Source organism: Boeremia exigua (assembly GCF_020726555.1).
Source record: "Boeremia exigua strain MPI-SDFR-AT-0100 chromosome Unknown C7974scaffold_8, whole genome shotgun sequence".
In the NCBI taxonomy this organism is placed as follows: Eukaryota; Fungi; Ascomycota; class Dothideomycetes; order Pleosporales; family Didymellaceae; genus Boeremia; species Boeremia exigua.
Genome location: NW_025763525.1, coordinates 1,571,463 through 1,597,020, shown reverse-complemented (window position 1 = coordinate 1,597,020; position 25,558 = coordinate 1,571,463). Strand labels below are relative to the sequence as shown.

The following is a 25,558-nucleotide window of genomic DNA, read 5'->3' as shown; positions in this document are numbered from 1 at the left end:
TACTAGATCATGTGCGATGCTGAGCTCTCTATGCTGCATGCAGTGACCGTTGCGAGAGGCGAGAGGCGCGAGGCGCAATGGAGCCAGAAACGGCAAAAATGGTCATGGCGAAAACTAGTCACCTCAACCCCAAATTCACATGCGCGTCTCCACACTGCGCCACGACTCGCCACACCTGTGGCGCAGACCGGCGGCATTACGTAGCTACTGCACGGGCTCGTAGCTTCCGCATCGCTGCGCGCCTGGCCGCGTACGCATAAGGCGGCCTGGGTGCGGACTTGGATACGTCCTTTCTGTAATCGCACGATCAGGACTCCCAATAAACTTGTCTTGGCCTCGATACGGAAGCCAAGCTACTACTTCGGCCAACCACCCACCCCGGTGGCTTGAGCTTGCTTGTACACCCTCACCTGTGTCCACTCGCCTCACCACCACGACCGACACAATGGTGATGAAGCCCTCTGCCGACGACGGCCTCGTGCCAGCGCCTCTCTCGAAAGCGAATCCCCCCTACCCCCTCGCACCGGGCGAAGAGCTACCGCCCACGATTCCTGCTGCATCAGCACCGAATGGCTATCCTACGGGCGCCAGCAGCACCCCCGCCGCCAATTTTAAGACGTCAGATACAGCAGCCCCGCACAAAGACGACGAACTGCTCGACGAATCGGACTACAGCGACGAGGAGTGGGACAAGTCGGACGATGACGACATCTGGGACGACCCCAGCCCGGGAGGCGTGCCAGACTCGCTGAGACCTGCGGGAGGGAAGGCGCCGGCCGTAACATCGAACACACAAGGCACTCTCCCAGATGCTTTGAGGCCTGGTCCCCCACTGGGCGTGCCCATCAAGAAGTCCTGGGAGAACATCTCGCCCATGGCGACCGGAGCCAGCGGCATTTCGTACGGCGGCGTGAGCACTATTTCAAACGACGGCTCGAGTGGCTCTATACCTCTCAAGACCAACAATCCGTACCTCAAAATGCAGACGACCGGGCAGAGCACGTTCGACGGCGATAATGTCTGGGGGGATTCACAGGGGCAATCTCAGCGCTTCGAGCCAGTGGAGCTTCCTGCTTTCCAGTCACCGTCTACACCCACGAACCACATGGCAAACCTGGGCCTCCACAACAATACGGCTCAAACACAAAGACAACAGTTTGTTGAACAGCCGCCTGTGCTCGCATACGAGTCCGCTACCCCTCAGACCGAGCACCCCAGAGATGATTCTCCCGGTGCCAACCCGTGGAGCACTGCTACAGGAACTGCGCCACTAAATCAACGACCTGAAACCACAACATACGAGGCACCTCAAAAAATTCAGCAAGAGCCGGATGTTTGGCACCAAAGTGCGCCCGCCATTGCAGCAGATTTCAATGAGCCAAAACAAGCGGTTCCAGATCATTCCCTCCAGCAGCAGCAACTCTCTGACTACCCGGCCCAGCGTTTCGAATCAACCGCCCAATCTACGCCACCACATGCCGAGCAGGACTTCGCAGCGCCGACTCTTCAGCCAGCCTACGCGCCTCCTCCTATTCCGCAGTCGCAGCCACCCCCTGTCCCTCACATTCAGGATCAGCCGCAGCAGATCTCTCCACAGCAACCACCTGCACCATCTGAAGATGAGCCGCGGCCACCGCTCCCACCGCGCAGACCGACAGAGGAGGAGCCACCTGCATATCCTCCGCGACCGATTGAGACGGGTGTCATCGCGGCCGCATCTCCGGTGCCCGAGTCGCCAAGCACTGCTATGAACAGGCAAAGAAGAGAGCATTACCAGATCAAGCATATTCGATGGCACGACGTTAATAAGCCAGGCCTTCGCACATCGCCGATTCTTACACAGAACTTGAATGGACCGTGTCCCCTACTAGCTCTGGTGAATGCACTCGTGCTCTCGACTCCATCTGGGATTGATACCGCTTTGGTGGAAACATTATGTACACGTGAGCAGGTCAGTCTTGGTCTTCTGCTCGATGCTGTGTTCGATGAACTCATGTCGGGCCGTCGAGGTGATGCAGCTCAAGAGCTTCCGGATGTTAGCGACTTGTACAAGTTCCTCCTCGCCCTCCACACCGGTCTGAACGTCAATCCGATGCTGGTACCTGATACTGAGAACACTCGCGGTAATGTTGTGCCTGCCAACCCCCTTGGAGCCAAAGCCGGAAGCTTCGAGAATACACCGGATATGACTCTGTATCGTACGTTCGATATTCCGCTAATCCATGGGTGGCTTCCAGAAGAAGGTTCTGAGGCATATCAAGCTTTCGAGCGCGTGGCGAAGTCATACGAAACATCACAATACGTCCAGTTCCAAGAGGAAGAGCTGGACGCGAAATTGCAATCCGGAGAGCCCTTGACAGACAGTGAACAGCAGATGTTTACTGATATTCACGCCATCAAAGAGTTCCTGAGCAGATGGCCTACACAACTGACAGATCATGGTCTAAAGGTCATGAAAGACAGCTTACAACCCGGCCAAGTCGCCATTCTCTTCCGCAATGATCATTTCTCTACCTTGATCAAGGACTCTCGAACACAAAATCTTGTGACCCTAGTGACAGATCAGGGCTATTCTACACACGATGAGATTGTGTGGGAGTCGTTAGTCGATGTCAACGGTATGGGGAGTGAGCTCTTCTCGGGCGATTTCCGGCCTGTTGGAAATCACGATTCCGCCCCCCAGCAAGCAATCCAGCAACAGGAGCAGAGACCAGTCAACGACAACGGTCAGGGCTGGACGACTGTACCGACTCGCCGACCGGTCCAGCAGCAATCAGCTCCAACCTCCGAGCCTGCTGCTCCGGCCGAAGAACCAACTTCGCCTACTGGTCTGAGTAGAGCTGAACAAGAAGACCATGATCTGGCTTTGGCACTCCAGCTTCAAGAAGAAGAAGAGGACCGTGAGAGACGCGAGGCTGAACAACGTGTGCGTGACAACCAGGCGTCCGAAAACGCGATAGCAGCGCAAGCACGCGAACGCCCTGCTAATCGCAGGGCTTCGCGTCCTGGAGAGCAGCCACCAACGATTCCACCGCGCCGCAACAACATCACGGGCTATAGGCCTAATGAAGGCCCAGCTCCACCGCCAACCTACGAAGAGGCTTCAACGGCTCCGCAGTACAACCCTCCTGCTGGTCACCCTGCGAATCCGAATGCTCCGCTGCCCGGCCAAGGCAGTGCTTATCAGCTCAACAGCGCTTCCGGGGCTGGTCCCGGAGCCGGCCCCTCCGGTAGACGGTTCTCTGGCAGACAGCAGGCGCCAGGCTCAAACATAGGAAGGCCTGGAAGACGCCAGAGCGCTGGAGTGGTGGGCCCGAACGGCGAGGAGCGTGAAAAGTGCGTTGTCATGTAGACACGCATCACCTCCCCGTTGTCCTTCTCAATACTGACCATACCGGTTTCTAGGAGTTTTGCCCAGTATTGTCAGTCGCACTGTACGATGAGCTGAGATTTCGAGTTTTTAGTTATACCCTGGCGTTGTGTCGTCTTCGTGCCTGGACGGCTTTGGCTGTGATGTCGGCTTCAGATTCTGTTTTATAGCGAATGTCTACACCCGAGACTTGTTCTCACATAATCATCTGTTTATCCTCCTTCTCGAAAACTCATGGTGATGACACATAGTAGATCTTACACTACTCTGGAGGCTCCTGCAGCCATAGACGACGTGATGACTGTACCGCTCAGATCGTTTCAAAGACGTTCCGATACTCGATATGATCAAATAGTACTCACGCCACACGTACAATAGTGTCCTTGGCGCTGGAGCACAGCCTTGTACCAAAATCTTAAGGCCCCGAACGTATAGTGTAGTTTGTGGCAAATGTTGCACTGCAATCTCTAGCGCAGAAGAGCAGGCCAAGGCCGCCGTCAGCCTGCTCGCTGTGTCGCCTCGGCGGCGCTAGAGATTGCAGTGCATTTGCTTCCGCTACAAATGTCGAGAGCAGCATCATTTTAGGCAAGCGAGTACATAGGTCGTCCGCATATTGCACTGCAATCTCTAGCGTGCAAGACAAATTTAGTAGAGTGGGCCTGGTAAGCACGCTGTCTTCCCCCTCGTCTTTCCGGGCGGGAGAGCAGGAACGCTGGGCTCAACTGGTCTTGCTACATCTCGAGTATCGGTGTAGATTTGGAGGATGACTGTGCGATCGCAGCAGTATTGATAGTTTTGGAGTGAGGGTCTGCGTGTTCTGTCTTCTATCGAAGCAAACAGTGAGATCTGCCGAGACTGAAAGGTTCAACAATAAATGTGTGCATTTCGTTGCGCTTAGAGCTCTTTGCTAGAATAATGGTGTTTCAACCCTATCTACGGCATTCAGCATTGTTGCGGAGACGTACCCTGTGAGAGTCTCGCCCAAGGCTGATTTTTGGGGTGAGAGGGCTTACGCAAGGCTGAGTCACAGGGGCGATGGATTTCGTGCTGCACCAGAGGAGGAATGCTTGGTGTGGTCACCGGTGCAGTTGCAGCACCTCTGCTGCCCGTGTCAGGGGTACCCTGCTTCGTGGTTGCTGCAATGTAATCCTTAGCGTGGGAGATTGAATCCTACTGGCAAGGCTGACAGAGAGCACATCTACCTTGTCCGCTCCTGGTTGAGCACCTGAGGTCTAAGACTTCGGTGTAGGGTGTTCTGGATCATCTAACATGTAGATTTAAATAAACGTTGTCCTTGGTGTGGCGGCTAAAACCAGGTATCGCTTTCAGCTCAGAATCGAGTACTTATCAACTTTACATGGATACGTTAACTTCCTCGACATTCTAGCAACTAGGGTATGGAAGCAATTGGGAGTGACAAATTTCAGGTCTTGTCGATTTCGACGTTACGATGTAGCTTATTCATGAGCTACAAGACCTCCGCTGATAGAGCTGTGTGAGGCACCCCATGAGCTGGTCATGGATTATCGGATGCAACATGCGGCTGCGTGAAGTTGGCACATGACGGTCATGGGCTCATATCTGGCCTATTGCGAGCTAGCAAGATCGTTCTAATTCAAGTAAATGGTCCAAGTGTCCTCGCCCTAACAAACAGCACTGCGATCTTTAGCGTGTAAGACAGAGCAGTACCGGTAGAATGAGATTGAGTGGTCATTTCTACGCTCAGCTCCACTCAGCAGTCTAACCCTTCGGATTAGCATGGATCGTGCCGAAAATCTAGGCGAAAAGACAAAGCAAACCCAACAGTCTTTCAGCCCTACTCTATGGCTCTACAAATCCCGAAATCCAACGCGACTGTCTTCTTAACCACCAACCCCTCCTTCTCAAAGACCCTTTCATCCTCCTGATCAAACACAATCGCCCCGCTCTTGATGTGCCCCAAGGTTCTCGTATGATCGACTAGCATACCGTACATCTGACTAAGCTGACTCGTGATGCTCCCTGTATACAACGGCGGCGTCGAGAGCGACTCCCCCATACGTCCGCGATACGTCGCGTATCTCCACATCTTCGGTACTTCGATGATGAGACGCACAGTTGGGTATGTGGGCGAGCCCATGAAGCCTGCGAAGGGGCATGGTGGGGGACGCTGGGAGAGGAGGAGGTGCGCAGTCTGCACGAGCCATTGTTGGACATCGCTGGGGTACTGGGATAGGAATTCCATGTGCCACGGCGGTGGCAGCGTAGTGGCGGATTTGGATGTGAAGAAGGGGTGGTTATTGAGTGTGTCTAGAAGAGCACACAACAGCCTTTGTGTGCTGGCTAGAGCGCTAGAATAGAGACAGTCGGCCCCTATTGTGAGTCTGGGGATGTCTTCGCGGATCTTGTCGAGTTTTCTGGTGAGAAAGGGGAGAGCTTCAGAGTATATGAGGCGGCACGTGGAGTAGATCTGAACAGAAAGAGTTTGTAGTGTAACAGTGATGGCAGATAGATCGTCAAGCGATTGCGTGGTTTGTTCTTCGAGTTGTAGACCATCACCAAGGGGCAGTAATCGAAGTTGCTTCGCAGAGACATTAAGGTTCTCGTAGACCATAAAGCGTAACTCTTTGGGAAGATCCAGAAATCGAAAGGGTGATGCCCCGAGCATCTTCGTGCGACAGTTGTATTGAATACGTGTTGTACTTCGTCGTGAAGAAGAACGGCCTCAGGGTAAGGATGGAAGGTGGGTATCTAGTAATGTAGACTGCGGGGCAAGAACGCCAGATCGTACAGGGTGTTTGTATCTGATCGCCGATATCGAAGTTCTAGTACTTGAGTAAGGGATGTCCTTACAGAATCAAGCCCCCACTCGTATTACTCGTGTCGGACAATCCTGCGGCCGATGGTTGACTGGAGGAAGCGTCGCCAGAATTTGCAAGGCTGTCTTGTAAGATACCAGCCCGGAGTGCAGATGTCTGATACTTAAAGTACCGTGGTTCTGGAGGAATGTGTCCTTTGTTCTTTTTCCCGAGGATTTGATGTAAAGGTCCGGTCTGTAACACTGTGGCGGCAAAAGCGATATTTGGCGTTTACAGAAAGTGAGTTACATGATATCCATTGAGCACTGGGCGCGTTGGTGACTGCCAGCTACAGCAAATCTAATTGAAGTTGTGCGCTGGCTTAGCAGGGAGTGTCGGGAGACAGTATGGGGTACGATCGTCACCCTATGGGCTATCACCAGCACCCCCTCAGGATCCACGGTGCCACATGCCACCAAAACTTTTGCTTGCGTTCCTCGAGCTGGGCTTTGGTCTTGCTGGCTTTTCTTGTCTTTGCAACCTCTTACAGCTCACGTCCGCTTTGACCAGTATGAAACTCTGGTCGAAGACGTGCCCATTTGCATTACCGCATCTCTCCAGAGCTGGCGCCAGCGCCAGCTCCACTCGTCTAGCTTTTACACTATGACTATCACCGTACCCGCCTCGGCCGCTACCGCTGTCTTCACTGTCATCATAAACATCTTCCATCTCGCTGTCGTAGTAACCGTAGCCCCAGAACTGATTCGGTTTACCACCCGTGAACGTGACGAAACGATAGTCGGCTAGTTGTCGTTTCATTTTTAGGTCGAGGGCAACGGAAGCGGAGAAGATGGTCTTGAGCTGCTCTTTGCTGTCGCGCAGTGATCGAGTAGAGTATGGCCGCAGCTTACGTCGCATTCGACTGCATAGACGCGATATGCTTTTCAGGACAGGTGCAGCGTCGAAAGTTGGGCGCCATTTGCCGTCTTCCCGTGGTACGAGTAGATTGACAGTCATCGACCGCCATTGGTGGTACTCTTCGGCTTGCGCCTCGTTCTTCACAGCTACGGGAAGTCAGTTTGAACGTTAGAATGGTGTGATGGGGGAATTCTTCGCACCTTTCCTCAGCGTGTCGTTGATGGGACGAAGATTTTTATCTCCAAGCTTGCCTGCCCAGACATAGCCGCTCCCTTTTTGAAAATTGTTGAAAATCTTTTTCTGCAACGTCGACCAAATGTATGCTTGTACGAGCAATGGCCGATCATTTGGATGTTTCAGATAAACAGAGTAATTGTCCGTCAGGCCACCAAACAAGTCCTTCGCCGCATGCAAGTGCGGTCGCTTACTTCGAGAGCTTGTAGGGCCACTGAAGTACTCCTCGCTCCATACTCGTATCTCGTATCGTAATGCCTGGAGCTCTTCGATCAAGGTCTTCTCTTCTGACTTGAATATTGTCGAGCCTCGAGCTGGCAAGCCGTTTGATCCCATGCTCTTCCTCTGTAGCTCCTTCCTCAAGGCGTCCCTTTCTCTTGTGACTTGATAGAAGCGCTGCACTAGGTCCTCCTGGCTACTCCCAGGCCTTACGTCTGGTCGCGAAGGGCTCTTTGGAGGCACCAGCGGACTACCAGACGAGCCTTCCGAGGAGGTTTCTCCGCCGCGCGTGACCTTCACAGGTGGAGGCACATGCTGTGTTCTTCGCCTTCGCCTGGGTATCAGTTCCTCTTCGTCCGACCATTCTGTGTCTGCGTGTTCGAAAGGGTTGGGCTCCATGGTAGGCGAATGGAAGGAGTCAGGCGATTGTTCAGCGACTGGTAATCCTTCGGCAGAGGGGCAGTGCAGTTTCAACGATCGGAGGGTCGAGTCGCGAACGTCTGTCAATACGAGAAGTGTCAGCGCATCGTACTCGTAGAGCTGCACAGGGCATTTGCGCACCGGGAGATAGCGTCGTCATGTCCAGCTGTACTCTCTTCCTCACATGTCCTATATAATGTGATAAGACAATCGTGGGAGCGGTGAAGCTTCCTGGCACTCTCACGCCGCAACCGATTACAATATCTCAGCTCTGACAAGCTCCGCAAGCGGAAGAGCTGCAGCCAGTCTTGGACGTGGGGCCCGCGTTGCGATCGACGACTGGCGACGTGGGAATCGCGAGGTTTAAGAGACACACCGAGCGGGCTACTTCTTACTCTGAGTGAACAATAACACGCCAGAAACAAGTTTGTCCCAGCCTCATCACGTCGAGAAGCCATGGATGTGCTAGCTGGGGCGGTTATGTCTAGCCAGTCACATCAGCTTCATGCGGGCGAAAGTGCGCTGACGTGTGACAGGCAGCGAGAGCTGCGTGCAAGCTTGGGCCGCCACTGCAGCCAGGCCCGTTTAGGAAAGGGCACTCGAGTATAGATCGTTAGCGTGCTCGTAGGATCACGCCGCTCCAGCCACGTTGTGACCTTTGCTTGTTTTTGTTTCACATCTTTGTGACATGTACCACATTGCTTTCTCGAAGGCGCGCTGTCGTTTTGAGTGCCTTAGTTACCACGTTCATGACGATGCTCTACACACGGTGACGGTCAGCTTAGACCAAGGGTGTGCGAAGAAGGCAGAACGGAGCATAACTCGTCGCAGTATGAGCGGAGTGAACTGAGGAAAGTATTCATATTGTGAGTGGTAGAGTTGAGCGGACGGCGGCATACATGCTTGAGCCTAGTCAGACCTAACAGGCATTCGTATCGCAGGTAGACAAAGTTGTCATCGCTTTACTGTTGAATTTTTGACAAAACCGCATATTCTCATGAGAGAGTCACGACGCTCTAGCAGATCTCGGTGCATAGATGCGCCATGCCTGAGCAGATCTGTCCTGAAGGTGGCTGGGTAGCAGGTTATGCACGCAACCTTTCCGTCAGCCAGCACAACGAAACATCCGGGTGCTACCCTCCCCTCAGTACTTATACTTAGGCATTCAGACTAATCCCTGTTAGTGTTGGAAGGCAAATGTGCGAAGGGTCGACATACTTGATGTTGATGGTCTTCGCCTCAAGGTAGTTCATCAAGCCCATGCGACCACCCTCTCGTCCGATTCCAGACTGCTTGGAACCACCAAATGGCACGGTTGGGCCTAAGACCTGCGAGGTATTGATATTTACGTTGCCAGCATCAAGTTGCTTCGCAAGGCGCAAGGCACGTGGCATTGATGCTGTGAAGATGCAAGCTGCAGGGAGTTTAGACTCTTGGTTCTTGGATGGCAATGTGGCACACTTACACGACAGGCCAAAGCTGGTATCATTGGCAAGCTCGATGGCCTCCTCTTCGGTTTTGAAAGTGCGGATTGTAAGAACAGGGCCGAAGATCTCTTCCCGATAAATCCTTGCGTCGTCCTTCGGGTTCAGAAAAATGGTCGGTTGAACGTACCATCCATTTTCACCATGCCTCGCACCACCAGTCACAAGCTCTGCCTCTTTCTTTCCAATATCAAGGAAGCTCATCACACGCTCAAACTGTGCGCCGTCCGCCAGTGGGCCGAAGTACATGTTCGGGTCCGAAGGCTGGCCCATAGCCTTTGCGAGTTGCTCAAAGCGCGTCTTCAGCTCCTGTATGAACTTCTCTGCAATATCTTCGTGGACAAAGGTACGAGATGCGGCAACACATACTTGGCCAGAGTTCATTAGGAAATTCTGGCTGTGATGCTGGAGCGCGATGTCCAGATTGGCGTCAGGGAAGATGAGACTCGGGGATTTGCCACCCAGTTCAAGCGTAACGCGCTTGAGGTTACTGGAAGCGATGTCAATAAGAAAAGCTTCTGATCCTAGGAACGTACACACCTCTTCGCAGCAAGCTCCTGGACTTTCTTTCCGGCGAAGGCAGACCCAGTGAAAGAGATCTTGTTGATATCCATGTGGGAAGCCAATGCTGCGCCTACCTTACCATCACCAGTAACGATGTTGATCACCCCGGGAGGAAAGCCAGCTTCTTTTACAAATTGGCCAAGCTGCAGCACGCCAATCGGGCTCTTCTCAGAGCCTTTGTAAATGAACGTACACCCAGCAGCTAGCGCAGCGGCAATCTTGTAAGCAAAGAACATCCCAGAGCCATTCCAGGCGCCAATACCAGCACAAACGCCAACAGGTTCGTACTGAATAATCTGTGCAATCGTTAAATATCATTTTCGACAACGCTTCAAAAGTGTCCTACCTTGTACATTCCTTGTTCATCTTCAGTCCAGGCCTCTCCAGGAAGCTTGTCTGTCCAACCGGCGTAGTATTTGAAAACTGCACCAAACAGGCCATAGATGTACGACGCAACGCCGATGGGCTGACCCATGCTCTTGGTCTCCCACAGTGCGAGCTCTTCGGCATGTTGGTCCACCAAATCAGCAAACCTCAGCATAGCATCGCTGCGCTGTCGTGGTGTCCACTTAGACCATCCGCCTTTGAAGGCGGCACGGGCTGCAGCTACGGCCTTGTCAACATCTGCTTCGGATGCTACTTGGATACCATCGGCGACAAGACTTTGATCATGCGGGTTGTAGATGCTCAAGGTTTCGCCAGATGTTGCATCGACGTACTATTTGTGTATCAGATTGACACATGATGCTCAGAAAGCAACTCACCTCATTGTCGATGAACAGCTGTTTGTAGACCATATCGCTTGCTGTGTATAAGTCAGGCATGCTGCAGGTTACCAATGTTGAACCAAGCTCAAAAGCTATGGAAGCTAGTTTGGAGGGTACGGATATTCGAACTTACAATTAGTTACTCTTGGAGTAACGTTATGAGACGCGATGGGGGACTATGATGTGGAGCACGTGACAGTGGAGGCGCGCTGAAGACAATGTTGCGTGTTGAGCTCTTCAACTTCGTTCCGCAGGTAGAACTTATACAGATCATCTCTCTGGCAGTTCTGGATGATCTCAAATTGATACCCCGCACAGTATAACCTCGTCAGCTTCAGGAACACGCACCAATGAGACTTTCCCTTTACACCAGCATTGGGAGCCTTGCAGCACCAAACCCACCTTTTCATCCGTGCGCGTTGATGCCAGGTAAGCTAACCTAGCTCTTTACGATTGTAGTGCTGCGTCAGCGAACTGGGGGTTGCTGACGGCCAAGCCTTGTCAGCCAAATTAAATCGGTCTCACGCTGTGGAGCTCTTTCGGATATAAGAGCTGCATCAAATTCGAGGCAAGCCAACATCTCACAATGACAAATGGGCCGTTCTGGTGCGTGTTGCAAGCGTCTGGCGAAAAGGACGCAGGAGTTACTATCTCCGACCTTCCGCACGTTGTTGCGGTACTGTGAGCTTGTATCACCGCCTGAGCAGAGCGTCACCAATCACTTAAAAACCTGAGGGTCCATATATCAGATTTAACCAAGTGTACAACAACACTGACGTAGATGTCGCAGCAATACCTAAATAATGACAGTGTGCTGGTCGGTCTACATGGGTGTTTGCAGACTACGCATGGAAATCCCCTCAGTTGTCAAGAGGAGAAAAGGGGTGTAGGATGCTGTGGATCAGAGGATACCTAGGTAAATACCGCAATCGACCTCGGGAAGGATAAGAAGCTCGAGGTGTTAGGTGATCCACCAGAAGTTCTTTCCGGAAACAGTTAAAGCTAGCGCTAAATTGGAAAAAGCCCCGCACGTGAAGATTGAGCCTCTCCTTCGCTTATGACTTCACCAGAAACAACCACCTGAGCTGGATTTGCGAATGACCGATGAAAAGAGGAGGATCAGCATCGAGGGATGGTTGATACAACTCCTGGTTCGCAGGCGCACTCGCCGAATATGGCGGGAAAGGGTGCTGGAGGGCGACAGCGCACGATACAGAGTTGCTTGACCTGCCGACGTCGCAAAGTCAAATGCGACCATGAACATCCCATTTGCGGAGCTTGCACGCGCGGAAACCATATCTGCACTTGGTCAGATCATTTGCAGGAGCAGACTTCGGCCGGAAGGATCACCAAACCATCAACATCAGGAGGCGGAAGAATTGCCAAGAGTAGCGATGTTCAATCACGTCTTGAGCGACTTGAACTATTGCTCGAAAAAGCGGTTTCAGGGCAAGGCGGCAAACCGTCTGTACCTGCTCGAGTTTTTGGAGATAGCGAAATGAAGGATCATGAACCTGCCCTGACGCCATCATCCAACAGCCAGACCTCTCACGGTGGTGGGCTGGCCGACGATGGCGACGGCACCCTTCTTCTCGACGGCGGACAATCGAAATTCGTCTCTTCATTGCACTATGCCCTGCTTGCGGAGGAAGTGAGTGATCTCATCTTGATCGTGCTGAACACAAAGGCTGACTCAAACAGATCCAGGACATCAAGGCCTTGCTTGGTGATAAAACGGACGAAGAGCGGAAAGAAATGCCACAGAGCAGTCTTGTCGATTTGCTTTCGCTTGGACGAGCGGGCGCAGGATCAAACCTGGACCAACTCTTACCAAGCTCCCAAGAGCAGCGAGATACGCTTCTAGATGTCTATTTTGCCAACGTCGACCCGATGGTGAGAATTACCCACAAGCAAACTGTCGTGCGTAGGTATTCGATGTATATGCGCGAAACTCATCCCATGGCATTTGCAATCTGCTTCTCGGCTATCAACTCCCTACCACCCAACGTAGTCCAGAGTCGCTTTGGCGAGACGAAAGAGGAACTCCTGGATCGATTCCAGCTGGGTATTGAGATCTCTCTAGCCAGAGAAAATTACCTCACAACCTCAAGTCTAGAGGTCTTCCAAGGCTTCGTGCTGTGGTTGTCATGCATCACCAAGGAAGAAGACATGGGTAAGACAAGCATCCTATATACCACCAGATGACTCAGCCTGACCACTATCAACAGGCAAAGCTTGGGCGCTGCTCGGCATCGCAACGCGTATTGCGCTGAATCAAGGGTTACACCGCGATCCTTCTTTATTCCCAGTCGGCTCAATGGACGCCCTCACGATAGAGCTTCGTCGTCGCATATGGTATCAGCTGGGCCATCTAGAGTTCCGCGCCGCTGAATGTAAAGGACAAGAACCGAGTCTATCTGAGGATTACTATACAACGCTGTTCCCGCGTAATGTTGAGGATGAAGAGCTTGTTGATGGAGCAAGTCCAGGTCCCGCGCCATACGACGAGGAAAGATTCACACCCATGACCTTTCAGCTCGTCAGGTACCAAGGTATGGCGGCGCTTAGGCGGATCATTCGAAGCACGTACCATCTGGAGCGGCGAATGCTTGACTCGGGCTTGCATGGAACATCGAGACCCGATCCTGCGCGAGAACTGCAAGACCTTTACGAACAAATCAAGAAGATGCTCGATGAAGTGCATGAAGAATGCCACAGGAAGTATCTGCGCTTTTGTAATCCAGAGATACCTATGCAGAGACTATGCATGGGTTTGGCGTCACTACTCGAATGGCGGTGCTATCTGCTCTTCTGGCTTCGTATGCCTAGAGCATACAGGGATGTAGTCTTTTCAAACGACATTCGCAAATCGTATGTCAGCTATCTACACTCCAAACTAACACATATTAATGAATCACAGCATCTTCGAAAAGTCCGTCAACTGCATCGAAACGATCAATGGAGCGTCTGTGGACGTTGATGCCGCTCGTTTCCAGTGGCACATCGGTATGTATACCTTGACAGCGATAACGTCGAACTAACCTAGATAGGTGGAGTCGCCTCATTTCAAGCTATCATGCACGTACTGTCCGAGCTACGCAACCCAATGTTCGATAGCCCAGACCGGCAACGAGCGCTTAGGGCCCTACAGATGTCACGCATACTGCGCGAAAACAACGGTGCTAAAGCATGGCTCGCCGTGAAAGCCATGATCGACAAAGCGATTCAAGAGCACAGCATGTCGCAAAGAACTCAGTCTCAGAGTTCGAGTACTTACGCTAGCCCAAGCGCGCCCATTCCCACTGCCATTCAGAACGATGGCAATGTTCAAGTCTACCCAGGGCAGAACCAGCTACCAAGCTACGCAATCCAACCACCGCCGATACCATACGGCCGACTTCCAACCACATCTCAACCCGTACAGGAGGACTTCCGCTACGTCCAGCCTATAGGGCCTATGCCAGAGCAGGTTCCGCCAAGCTGGGAGGACATCAATCTCAGCAACATCAACAACATTGTTGACAGCCAACCCACACCCGGTATAGTACCAGAGTTTGATTTCGGCTTCTGGGGCGATCCCTTCAATTATGAAAACGAACCCATTACCTTCCCGACAGAGGGCAGTTACTTCCCTCCTTGGACCGGTTAGCGAAAGCGAAAGTATCCCTGATCTGTATCGATACCCCAATGAATTTACGTTTGTGTTCCATGCGCTAGAATAGCCTTCCTTACCAGAAATAATGCCACAAGCTGAGTCAGCGTCAGCCATGTCAAAAGCCCAATAAAAACCCTCAATGATACAAGGAAGATGGTTGTAGTTGCGGACTGGGAAGCATGGCCATCAAGAGGATGTGTCACCCGGGCATCCAATCCGGTGCTCTCCTTCGTCGAGGACCTACATCGGGCTATCCCCGCTCACGTTCACAAACTTCCAAGCATTGTCCCACTGGCTCTCTAGATATCGATCTTAAAGATATGCAGTGTGTGTCCTGGGAGAGTGCGAGTCATTGGATATGCCCAATATACGCCTTCTAGGGATTGAACGTGGTAGTGGGGATACTCGCGTCCGGTCAGGTGGAAGCTCAGTTCATATAGTACCTTGCAGTGGGCCCAAGGATATCTGCACCAGAGTAAGCAAAAGTACCGTATAAATACGTGCTCGCTAAGTCAAAACGAACAATGGCCGACACGCGAACCAGCAGCAGAGTTCATACTTCCAGTATGTCCTCGATACCTACCACGAACGGCATCACCACTTGATCCCACAAAAGTACAAATTACTGTTTCCCCGCGTCCGTCCCCTCTCCCACCCATTCACCTTCTCACTGTCAAGCCATGCCGATTGCCAAGCTCCTAATCTTGCGGCACGCGGACTTCCGGCCCTGGTTTATACGGTCCCCTCGTCATCATCATCTCTTGTGCAATCTCAGGCAATCCCGATATGCCCTCAAATACCCTCCAGACCATGATGTTTGGCTTGGGACAGACGACATCTGCCAGTATAAGAGCTGCCATTCCGACTAGGTCGATTTTCTTTCGCTCATAATAGGCCCAGTGCCCGTTGTGCGACGGCCAGTACGCGAGATGTGTGGCAAAGTGGGCGCCAATTTTTGTCATCCAAGGGTACAGTAGCTCCTTGGAGCCGTAGTGGACAGCGCTTGACTGGAAGTATGCCTGGATGAATGCAGCGCGGAGGCCTTTTCCGCCATGGTACTCGTCGAGAAGGAAGGCTTCGGCCGCGAATTGTCCCACGTCTGTTGCGCTGTTGCCAACACGTACCGCTTCCCAGTCTATCACTGTCAGAACACAGGGAGTTCCTGTTTTCACGTTGCTCTGAAGCATAATATTGCCAGGTGAAAAGTCGCCATGGCAGACGCTCTCTCGATCCCTCGATATGCGGCCACCGAAGTAATCGTCAATGTCTTTTGCAAGTTCCGCTTTGTGACCGGTTCTTCGAAAAAGATCGGCTAGATTCTTGTAGGCGTAGCGGACCATTTCAATTCCGACTTCATTGTTGAGACCGGAGTCTCCAAGGACGCTGGAAATTGGAGTCTCTCCGTGTAGTCTTGCCAGCCATTTACCTATCTCTGTGCCGATCTCATGCACCTGCTCTTTACTGAGAAATGAATAGGCGTCCTTGAGAGACGTATTTCCGATATCCTGCATGCACAGAAGTTTGATTTCGTCGTCGTAGAATACCAGGGAAACTGTCTGTGCATGGGTCTTATCGATGTGGGCGTTGACGTCCGTGGTAATGCCCTTAGCAGTGCAATGGCACTCGATCTCGTCCTTTAGTTTGCTCGCCAGAAACTTTGCCTCATACTCCATGCGGCAGGTGGTGGCAGCCAATGTGCCATCGTGTGCGCGATGTTCAGAAGCATGCTTCAGGACGTATGTTTTCCCGGCGTCTTTGTCTCCTCCAACTAGGCGATAGACATGGTTTGCAGAATGTTTGTTGATTGAGTGGAGGTTGAAGCAATGTAAGCCGCAATGATCGACAAGATACTCTGCAAGGTCTTTGACATCTCTGAGGTTGTAAGTGAACTTGGCACGAAGAGTGCCGCCGGTGGCAGTGTGAGATGCTGAGTCGATTCTGGAGGTTCTCGATGGGCCCTCAGCATCCGCCGGGACCTCGGTATCGACCCCAGGAAAGTGCAGCGTGGTCATGATGTTGAAGAGTAGCGATAGCAAAGAATAAAATTACGAATGGGAAAAGCCGCTTGAACATACGAGAGTGTATGTTAAGAGAAGAGATCGAGTCAGGGCTGAGAAGGGCAGCTGCTCATCGCAGCCTGCAGTTTCCTGAAGACGTTGTATTCAGCAGCGACATACTTGCATACAACACACAAATACAGCAACAGTGATCCTAGCTTAGGCGCTGGAATGACTATAGTCATTGCTCTGGTGGTCAGCAAGATCAACATGGGGCAGGGCGACAGTCTAGCCATTCTCGACCTAGTCCATTCATCTTCTACATACATTTTCAACCTCGCGCCCCGAACTCTCATAATGCCGGTCAGGGTCTGGCTTTAACAACCCAGTCTGCGTAACTCCGTGAGCGGCACGCGATCCCAGCGGGCCGCACACACCACCACGGGCAAATAACCCAGCAGCCTTCCGGGTCCCCGCGGCGAAATAGAAGGAACCGCGCCCTATATAACTAACACCGCCAGACCACATACACTGGGTAGCAAAGCACATCGCACTTCCATCAAATCCAAGCTCACTGAAAACACGCCCCCAATCGCCATGTCCCCAATCCCCATCATAGTCTGCGGCCGCAGCCCCGCCGTCGCCGCCAAAGTAGCCCGCGAACTGGCACCCGAATACGACGGTCCCCACCCCCATCCCCACCCCCAAACACCACCTAAAACCCCCCAGTCGTCAAAATCGTGCTCACCCCTGAAGACGGCGTGGCCTCGATCCCCGCGCTGCTGTCGGGGCCCAACGCGCCGCGCTGCGTCGCCGTCGGCGGCGCCTTCGACTCCGCGGCGATAGAAGCCATGCGCAGCGCGGCGAGTGCGGCGGCCGAGGTGCCGTGGCTGCGGATTGATGTCGCGAGGATGGGCGAGATGCCGAGTTTGGCGGATACGGAGGCGTTTGGGGAGGCGTTGGCGGTGAGGATCAGGGAGGGGTTGGTGGAGAGGAAGGTTGGGAAGGAGGGGCAGCAGATTGGGGTGTTTCTGATTTGAGTGTGTATAGATTAAAAAAGTTGTTAACTGCTTAAATTGAAAATTGCAGGTGAGGAACTCTATTGGGATCTTGCTTGAGGTGATGTGCTGTGGTTGACTTCATGAAAGAGAAAGTCGTGACGAGAGCATTACGTTCTCCTGTCTGATGGCGAGTTTACTTTAAAATCAAGGCTCAAGGTAGTTGGTAGGTGTAAGGCAGACTTCACAGGCACAAAAGAAGCAATCTGATAGCAAAAGAGATAGGTAGCTAAACTAACAAAATAGCAGACGCCAGCTAAAAGTAGGGCTGGAGGCAGCTCGATATAAATACAAGTGAGAGAGAAGCAAAGGGAAGGCTTGCTCGAGCAAGCCGAAACCAAACAACAAGCCAGTTCTCCTTCACCAACAACTGAGCTTGTGGATCGACCCAGGCCCCAACCTACTAGTCCTGGGTCGAACCGGCCACAACCTACTAGTCCTAGGCCACAACCTACTAGTCCCTGACAGTAGGCCACACGCATCAGGTTCAAAGGCAGAAGACTTCAGCGAGAACAAGAGAAGAGGTATGAAGATGGGTATATCAATCGTTCTTCATTATTGCATTATCATCAAAGTCAGCAACCACACCCGCTGCCATAGCAGTGCTAGCCAAATCTCTTTATGTAGAGATAACAGAACCCTAAGCCTTGGTGCTGACCTTCTCGCCCTGCGCAGCCGCAACACCACCAGCACCAGCGAGGTGCTTCTTGCTAACGAGCCTGAACCCACCAAGCAGCATGAAAGCCGCAAGCGAGCCCAGAACAACAGCCAGCGTAACCATAGCACCGATGACGCCACCGATAGCCGGTGAGATGCCATTGCTACCGCTCTTCTGCTGCGTGGTCGCAGAGCCGCTGTTGCTGGCGTACGCGGCGCAGGTGCCGGTCGAGTTGCCGCACTTGGTGCACCACTGCTCGCTGGTGTGGACGGCGAACTTGCTCAGGTTGGACTGGAAGTCGTTCCAAGAGACGGTGTTGGAAGAGCCGCCGAACAGGGGGTAGGCCGTGGGCTCGGAGGTGTTGGAGGCGGTGCCGTTGTGGAAGAGGAAGCGGACGCTGAGGTCATCGGTAGCAGGGAAACCAGATGAAGTGTCGGCCTCGGTGACGAGCTCAAAGACGAGCGAGGATGCGTAGTCGATGACGCCGGTGAAGTTTGAAGAGACCTTTGGCAGGTCCATGAGGCCAAAGAGGGAGAGGGCGGTCGCGTAGGCGCCGAACTGGATGCCGAGCTTCTTCGTGCCCTTGGAACTGATGGTGCTGTTCATGTATGTGAGGATCTCGCCAGCGAGTTGCATGCCAGCAATGGCACGCATGTTATCGGACGCATTGTAAGCAAGGCCGAACTCGTGCTGGTTGGCCAGAGTGAGGAGCTGGTTAAGGGTGTCGTTGGTGAGCACATCCGAGGAGGGGATGGATGAGTTGTGGATCTTTGCAACGTTGATGAGATCGTAGACTTCGGGCTTGTCAGTCTTACATCACTAAGTATCTACTCTTGAGCGTAACATACCGACATAGGCGTTCTTGAAAGAGACTTGATCGACGGCCAAGGTCGCGTTCACAACGGGAACGAGCGATTTATAGAAGTCGTTGGTAGCCTTGAGAGTGTTCTGGTACTCGCTGCTCACAAAGTAGTTGTTTGAGCTAGTCTTTGCGTTCGCGCAACTCGAGGCATCTTGGAGCCAGCCAGAGTCCTCGGAGCCGGCACCCGTCTCAATTGTGTTGACAGGAATCAACTGATAGCCACTCAAGGGTGCAGACACATCATTGCCGTTACCAAGGGTTTGGACGGTCTGAACAGGGGGGTAGAGGCCCTGGAGGAAACCCATGGCGGAGTTCTGAAGAACATTATCGACAGGAGAGCTGACAGAAAGCTGCGATAGCTTGACGATCTCCTCATTGATGCCCTTGATGCTGTTGTCGCCTGTGATGTAGCGAGAGTTGTAGTACTGGCCAGAGCGGTACACCTCCTCGTAACCAAGGGTGGTCAGGTTAGTGGGGGCAAGGGCCTTGGGTGTGCGGTCACCATGGCGGTGGAAAATGTAAGCTCCAAGCACAGTCTCGGCGGCTTCCGCTCCAGCGAGCAAGGAAAGAGTGGAGAAAGCAACAACAGACTTCATGATGTGCGGAGGAATAGCAATGAATGTATCAAACAATTGACAACACCAATTGACCCGAGCAGAGGTTAGACTTCTCCGGAGAGCAGTGCGATGGGATTCATGCGTGAACGGCGTCCCCCGCCATCTTATACGGACAGCTAGCGCAAGCTACCGCGATTGACTGCGAGATACCTTTCAAGCCATGCCGAGGAGATGCATTGAGCTTCGCCAGACTTAGCGATAGCAGGCCGAGGCCCCGCTTCAGAATGGCTTTCGAGCTTGCGGATTGGATGTTCACAGAGAGGTTGCATGGTATTTCCGACGGGGCGGGAGAGGGCTAGTAGTGGGGGTTAGAGTATCCACAAGACTTGACAAGCTTTTTCCGAACTGGATCGCAGGGCGCGTTATGAATGGGCAGCGTGGACTTGCCGTAACAACTCACATTGACTCTTCGATAAGAGCTGAGTAAAGATGACGATAGTCTATGTGCAGCTTCTACCGGGCGCTTCCGTATAGAATCTCGCAGACCCCACCAATTGGCACATCCATAACAGCGTCCGTGCCCACGTTCCAGAAGCTCTGCCAATCGACCTGTTCATCAGCGCCAAAACGATATGCTGAGAAAGAATTACTGCGACTGGCCGACCTGCTGGACGAGTCTTGTTCTGCGCCCACTGCGCTGCCAATGCCGAAGACCGGATTGCGCGCTATTTGCCCTGTCTTCCGATCGACGACAGCAACCTGTGCGGTTTCATCCACTAGGTTTTCGCAGCTGTTGAGCGGCAGTGTGAGATAGCGCGTGTTGTAGCTGGCCAGCGCGACGTAGATGTATATGACTAACGCGACAAGCCAGCACGGTACTGCGAGCGCCCACCAGCGGTCTGGATACCACCATATGCCCATTTGATGCAGCAATGGGGCCGGGACATACGCCCATAAGATGTACATCAGAAATGCGGCCGAGCTACCCAGATACACTGCGAAGCCATAGTACTCATATGTCGGGACCTTCGGCGAAGCACGAGGGACAGTCGGCGCATGTCGTGCCGAGTTGGTGAGGTGCGCAAGGTTCGTGGTGCTTGAGGTGGGTGTGCTGGTGCCATATGGCAGCTCAACATCAGACGAGTCCGGCGTTGTAGGTCGTGAGGTGGCAGCGCTGAACGCAGGGCGCAGTAGGGACGTCAGCGACGGGGACGGTGGCAGCGGTACTGGTGGTCGGTTGTAGAAGGGAGGATAGAAGGCCGTCGCAGCCTGCCGCGGCAGGTGCGTGTACGAACGCGATGTGTACAGTGGGCGAGACGCGGGTGGATTGTCAATTTCCTCCTGCGCCTCCTCTTCCCCGGACTCTGATTCTGACTCCTCTAGCACGAACGGGTCCTCCTCCTCTTCCCCATTGTCGTCCACTGAAGCCGGTCCATTGGAGAGCGGGGACCGAGGGCTTGTCACGCGCGGGGGAGAGACGCCTGAGCGTGAATGCTGATGGCCAGCACCCTGGCGCGCATCGTCGAGCGATCTGAGCGTCGGCAAGTTGGGTGTGGATTTGGACTGGAAGCCTGGAGGGACCTGCCCTCGATTTGAGGACGTCATGGTGTCGTTGCACTTGCGGCGCATGCACGTATTGCGTGCTTTGCTTGGTCTTCTTGGTACTGAACACGCGTTCGCGCTAGACGAGCCGAGGCACTACGCGCATCCTAATGCTGAGCCTCTTGATATCGACTCAGACTAGGCCGCTGGCAGGAGTAGGAATAAAACCTAAGACTATTGATGCAGACCAGGACCGGCTCAGCTAGTCTCTTCGCTTCAAGTATCACCGACTTCAACGGGCAGCGGAGCCATGTGCAAGTTACAACACGTCGTCATTGTTGTAGTCTACAGCTCAGGTTGCGGTGATAGTGGACAGCACTCGGCCCTTTTCTGGTATACAAATTGACCTCTTCGAGTCTCCAGGTAACGCCGTAGCTAATGCAAGCAATACAAATATGAAGTGCGAATACGACCCAGACATTTCAAGACCAATCCTGCAAAGCACCCTCAAACCCAAATAGCCCTGATCGAGCCTTGTCGCAACTAACGTTGCATCACGCCCGATGCGTTGCATTGCTTCGGTCCACCCTTTTCGAAGCTGAGACTTACTCATCGTCGTCGGACATGGCCACGTCGCCATTCGCCTTGGGTGCTGTTGTGCCTTCGTCTTCGTCGTCTTCATCGTCGACGACGTTGCGGCCTTTGCGTGATCGTGATGTAGTAGCAACGCCCTCGGCAGCACTGTCATCTCCAGCGGGAGTTGCAGCCTTCTGCGCATCATCGGCGGGCGCTCTGGCATCGTCGCTGTCGTCATCGATGAACTCGGCCGACTTGTATTTGCCGGCAGGTTCGCTCTTGCGTTGAAGCTTCCTCTTCTTCTTCTCGCGTGGTCGCTCCTCATCGCTGAGGCCTTCAGTCCCGGACGCACTAGTCCGGCGACGTCGAGACCGCGATCTGTCCTCGTCTTCATCAGACAGCCCACCGTCTGTCGCCGAGTCGTCATGTGCAACCTTCTTCTTTCTCTTGCCCTTGCCCTCGCCACGGCCGCGAGCCTTGCGCTCGGCTTTGCGCGCCTCTCTGTCATCGTCTTCGTCCCGGCGTCTATCTTCGTCCATACCACGCATCTGCATCAACTCACGATCTCGCGCGGCGATGCGTTCCTGCTCTTCCAAAATCTTACGCTTCTTTTCGAGGGCTGCCTCTTCAACCCTGCGCTTCTCCTCATCGCGACGAGCCATGTCTGCTTCACGCAATCTACGGGCCTGTTCAAGCTTGCTTGCATTCTCGTCCTCATGAGCAACCTGTTTGGCGCGTGCTCGTTCGAGCTGAGTCGCCATGGTGTTACGGCCCATGTTCGCACGAGACACGAGATCATTCCGTGGGAATGGAGGGTTCTCTGCTTTTGCCATATTGTCAAGCGTTGCAACAGCAGCTTGCAGACCCTCAGTTGCTTCATTAACCTCCTCGAGGGTCTTGTGAGGCGGCTCCAGGCGAATCAATTCTTGTGCAATCTGAAACTGGAGGAACGCGACGTTGAACTGAGAGCCGAGGTCCGAAGGGACGATTCTGACGGCCTGCTTCGCGTAGTCGAGAGCTGTTCTGAAGGCTGAGATACTGCGCTCGTGCTTGGCCCGCATGTACCAAGTGCGTCCGAGGTAGGCGAGAATCTTGGGGTCATTTTGCCTGTCTTTAGAAAGGGCGGCTTCGTACTAGAGATCATGAGAACAGGTTCAGCTGCGTAGATTGCGGTTGACTTACGTTCTCGATAGCACGAGCATACTGCTTGATCTCGGCATATGTATGGCCAAGGTTCACATAGACAGTGTAATCCCTAAGAGTCTCTTTGACCTTGCTAAAGATCTGCAGAGCACTGGCATATTCTCTCTTGTCTTCGACCAGGGCAATTGCAATACCTTGAGCTGCGTAGGCGTTCTTGGGATCAAGCTGTAATACTTTGTCAAAGAACTCGACCGCTCGCTCGTACGCTTTCCGACGCTTTTCCTTCTCCTGTTCAGTACTTCTGGGCAGCTCACGGGCGATGCTCAGATGAATGTTGCCCATACCCATGAGCGAGTATCGGTCGTGCTTATCGAATCGTTGCAGTGTGTGTTTGTGTATCCGCTGCTCCTCATCCTCTCCGAAGTTGAGGGTCTTCGGCTTCGACTTGTTCTTGTACCAAGCAAACAGAGCTCGCACCTCAACATTTTCTTCGTTCTCCTTGAAGAGCTGCTTGAGGGCCTTGGGGCCGGCATCTCCAGGGCTCTGGCGCAGCGAAATATATGTAAGTCGGATGCGCGCATCGATATAGTCATTGTGTCGCTTCAACAACCCTTCATACACGCCCTTTGCCTCGTCCAGCATGCCTTCAGACTCGTACGTGCGACCAAGATTGTAACTAATAGATGTGACCAGTGCATCTGTGTCAATCGTCTCATCACGAGAAGCTGCCTTGACACACGCGTTCAGGGCGGCCTGGAACAACTCCCTAGACCGAACAAATCGCTCAGCCTGGTAATGGAAGCATGCCATGTTGTTGAGCAGCTGTGGAGGAAGGAGTTCTCGAAGTGCAGCCTTCAGTTCGACCTCGTCTTCGATGCCTTCTGGGTAATCTTCCTCGGGGATGGCGTCCAGTTCCATCTGTTCGACTTCCTCCAGACATTTCAGACTTCGATCGGGATGATCGGATTCATAGAGTCGGGCAAGGTTCAGCAGGACAGACTGGTCCGGTATGGCCTTCCTCTTGGGGTCCTTCCAGGCCTTTTGTACGTCTTCGAGGTATCGAAGCGCCTTCTTCAGCTCAGCAGATTTGTCGGCTGTAGATTTGTTGGCTTGAGCATTGAACACATCCTCTGCATATAGGGTGCCCAACAATGTCTGTGCTTCAAGAGTCGGCTGTTGCTGGATGATCTTCTCGAGTCGAAACTTCGCGCCGTCAAAATTGTTCATCAAGACGTTCATCTGAGCCAAACCGAACTTGGCCGGAATGTAGCCGCGTTCATCGCCTCCACGAGCGCCGTCAGACTTGGCGTAGAACTCGGCAGCCTTTGCGGAGTTCTCTTGGTGGTGTTCCTTCCTCGCAAGTTGGTACCAGCCGTCACTGGCAATAGCGTTCACGTCGGTCAATTCGATGGCGCGCCTCGAAAGTGCTTCCACCTTGTTGAAATCTTTCCTGGCGATGAACCAGCTTCCTAGCGTCGCACATGTCAGAGGAAACTGGTTGTCCATCTTCATCGCAGGCATGACGTATTCGTTCAATGCCTTCTTCACGAGCCTGCCGAAGGTAGGATCTGAAGGAGGCAGCTGGGCTGTGAGGTGGAAGTTGTAGACACCAAGCAAGACGGTTGCAATCTTCGAGGTCGGATTCAGTTCGAGCGAGCGCTCCCAGGCGCTCGCGGCATCGTCCCTGAAGCCAAGTTGCCAGAAGCAGCTGCCAATACCGATGCGTGGATCGGGGTCGATCAAGTTGGGCGAACTCTCCATGACGCTCTGGTACATCTTCAGAGCCTCTGCGTATTTACCCATGGAGTAGCTCACACGCGCTTTGCCCATCTTCGCCATGAGGTTCCTTCCACCTGAAGCTCGCAGGGCATCCTCGAAGCACTTAGCAGCCTGCTTCAGCGTCTCCATACGTTCTGGGCTGATCGCGTTCGGCCCGGCGGCGGTAGCAGGCGCCTGCAGAGATGCACGGAGCAGGTAGAGGACACCGCGAGCGAGGAAGAGCGGCGGGTACGAGGGGCTGATTCGCGAGGCATCGTTCAGAACGCTGGTGGCTGACTGCATGTAAAAGTCTTTTGTCTTGACGTCTGGGTCCGCCGACGATTCCTGCTTCAGGCGCGGCGCCTCACGGCACTTGAGAAGATAGAGCCAGCAGAGGCCATTGAGAATGCTCAGGCGGTCCTCGGCACGCGCGCGGCCGAAGGCATTGACGGCCTGGCTCAGCACGTCGATGGCGACATGCAGCTTCTTGTGCTTTGCATAGGCAACGGCGACCTGGACCCACGTCGACTTCAGGCTGTTCTCCGTCTCCAGCAGCGTACACAGCTCCGTGGGATCGTCCTGGATGTCCTCGTCGAGCGCGATTTCGACGTCGATGGTGTCTCCAGCCTCGGCGACCGAGACAGTGATGGCGCTGGGAACGTCCGAGAAGCGTGGCGGTGGGAACATTTTGTCTGCGCCGTTCGCGCCGTTCGCACCGTTGGTGTAGACGGCCGACATGGCGAGCGCTGCGCGACGCGGTCGGGCGCTGTCGATGGATGGAGGGCGAGCGGTAGGGGATTCGTGATGCTGTCAACGCAGCATAGCAAGGCGAGAGCGATGGGCGGGCGGCGCGGCGTCGAGCGTGGCCCTGGGTGATGGCTGCACAAAGAAGCGCGAGATGGAGCTGCTGCAACGCGACTCGGAGAAACTTGCGGAGCGCGGAGGACGGGGGTGTTCTTGGCGCAACACTGCACACGCGGCGAGGTGCTGATGAGAGGC

At 53.6% G+C, this 25,558-nt stretch overlaps 10 protein-coding genes across 10 annotated transcripts; 3 read left to right on the top strand and 7 right to left on the bottom strand.

Moving 5' to 3' along the window:
• Positions 1 to 77: 77 nt before the first annotated feature.
• C7974DRAFT_435306 (uncharacterized protein) lies at positions 78 to 3,352 on the top strand (the record flags this gene model as incomplete). Its single annotated transcript, XM_046145050.1, has 2 exons — positions 78 to 92; positions 458 to 3,352. The coding sequence occupies 2 exons, from the start codon at positions 78 to 80 to the stop codon at positions 3,350 to 3,352; spliced, it is 2,910 nt and encodes a 969-aa protein (XP_045995702.1).
• A 1,834-nt stretch (positions 3,353 to 5,186) lies between these two features.
• On the bottom strand, positions 5,187 to 6,017 carry C7974DRAFT_414970 (uncharacterized protein; the record flags this gene model as incomplete). Its single annotated transcript, XM_046143848.1, has 1 exon — positions 5,187 to 6,017. The coding sequence occupies one exon, from the start codon at positions 6,015 to 6,017 to the stop codon at positions 5,187 to 5,189; it is 831 nt and encodes a 276-aa protein (XP_045995701.1).
• Positions 6,018 to 6,307: 290 nt separating this feature from the next.
• C7974DRAFT_219920 (uncharacterized protein) lies at positions 6,308 to 8,362 on the bottom strand. Its single transcript, XM_046137150.1, has 3 exons — positions 8,080 to 8,362; positions 7,266 to 8,018; positions 6,308 to 7,211 (listed from the first exon to the last, which is right to left on the bottom strand). Exons 1-3 carry the CDS (start codon positions 8,096 to 8,098, stop codon positions 6,598 to 6,600), a joined length of 1,386 nt encoding a protein of 461 aa, XP_045995700.1. The 5' UTR covers positions 8,099 to 8,362; the 3' UTR covers positions 6,308 to 6,597.
• Positions 8,363 to 9,095: 733 nt separating this feature from the next.
• C7974DRAFT_435304 (aldehyde dehydrogenase) lies at positions 9,096 to 10,810 on the bottom strand (the record flags this gene model as incomplete). The annotated part of the gene is made up of 5 exons (XM_046145049.1): positions 9,096 to 9,352; positions 9,404 to 9,912; positions 9,963 to 10,282; positions 10,333 to 10,704; positions 10,751 to 10,810. The coding sequence occupies 5 exons, from the start codon at positions 10,808 to 10,810 to the stop codon at positions 9,096 to 9,098; spliced, it is 1,518 nt and encodes a 505-aa protein (XP_045995699.1).
• A 799-nt stretch (positions 10,811 to 11,609) lies between these two features.
• Positions 11,610 to 14,754, top strand: C7974DRAFT_219939 (uncharacterized protein). The gene is made up of 5 exons (XM_046137151.1): positions 11,610 to 12,404; positions 12,455 to 12,926; positions 12,982 to 13,624; positions 13,674 to 13,759; positions 13,804 to 14,754. The coding sequence occupies exons 1-5, from the start codon at positions 11,886 to 11,888 to the stop codon at positions 14,400 to 14,402; spliced, it is 2,319 nt and encodes a 772-aa protein (XP_045995698.1). The 5' UTR covers positions 11,610 to 11,885; the 3' UTR covers positions 14,403 to 14,754.
• Positions 14,755 to 15,162: 408 nt separating this feature from the next.
• C7974DRAFT_377898 (kinase-like domain-containing protein) lies at positions 15,163 to 16,420 on the bottom strand (the record flags this gene model as incomplete). Its single annotated transcript, XM_046140383.1, has 2 exons — positions 15,163 to 15,168; positions 15,209 to 16,420. The coding sequence occupies 2 exons, from the start codon at positions 16,418 to 16,420 to the stop codon at positions 15,163 to 15,165; spliced, it is 1,218 nt and encodes a 405-aa protein (XP_045995697.1).
• A 354-nt stretch (positions 16,421 to 16,774) lies between these two features.
• On the top strand, positions 16,775 to 17,445 carry C7974DRAFT_426002 (uncharacterized protein; the record flags this gene model as incomplete). The annotated part of the gene is made up of 2 exons (XM_046144503.1): positions 16,775 to 17,087; positions 17,135 to 17,445. Exons 1-2 carry the CDS (start codon positions 17,003 to 17,005, stop codon positions 17,443 to 17,445), a joined length of 396 nt encoding a protein of 131 aa, XP_045995696.1. The 5' UTR covers positions 16,775 to 17,002.
• A 188-nt stretch (positions 17,446 to 17,633) lies between these two features.
• Positions 17,634 to 19,693, bottom strand: C7974DRAFT_398061 (histidine phosphatase superfamily). Its single transcript, XM_046142272.1, has 2 exons — positions 18,970 to 19,693; positions 17,634 to 18,915 (listed from the first exon to the last, which is right to left on the bottom strand). Exons 1-2 carry the CDS (start codon positions 19,577 to 19,579, stop codon positions 18,104 to 18,106), a joined length of 1,422 nt encoding a protein of 473 aa, XP_045995695.1. The 5' UTR covers positions 19,580 to 19,693; the 3' UTR covers positions 17,634 to 18,103.
• On the bottom strand, positions 19,694 to 21,395 carry C7974DRAFT_398060 (PIG-P-domain-containing protein). Its single transcript, XM_046142271.1, has one exon. The coding sequence runs from the start codon at positions 21,167 to 21,169 to the stop codon at positions 20,054 to 20,056; it is 1,116 nt and encodes a 371-aa protein (XP_045995694.1). The 5' UTR covers positions 21,170 to 21,395; the 3' UTR covers positions 19,694 to 20,053.
• On the bottom strand, positions 21,396 to 25,556 carry C7974DRAFT_398058 (uncharacterized protein). The gene is made up of 2 exons (XM_046142270.1): positions 22,841 to 25,556; positions 21,396 to 22,791 (listed from the first exon to the last, which is right to left on the bottom strand). The coding sequence occupies exons 1-2, from the start codon at positions 25,295 to 25,297 to the stop codon at positions 21,688 to 21,690; spliced, it is 3,561 nt and encodes a 1,186-aa protein (XP_045995693.1). The 5' UTR covers positions 25,298 to 25,556; the 3' UTR covers positions 21,396 to 21,687.
• Between the last annotated feature and the right edge of the window lie 2 nt (positions 25,557 to 25,558).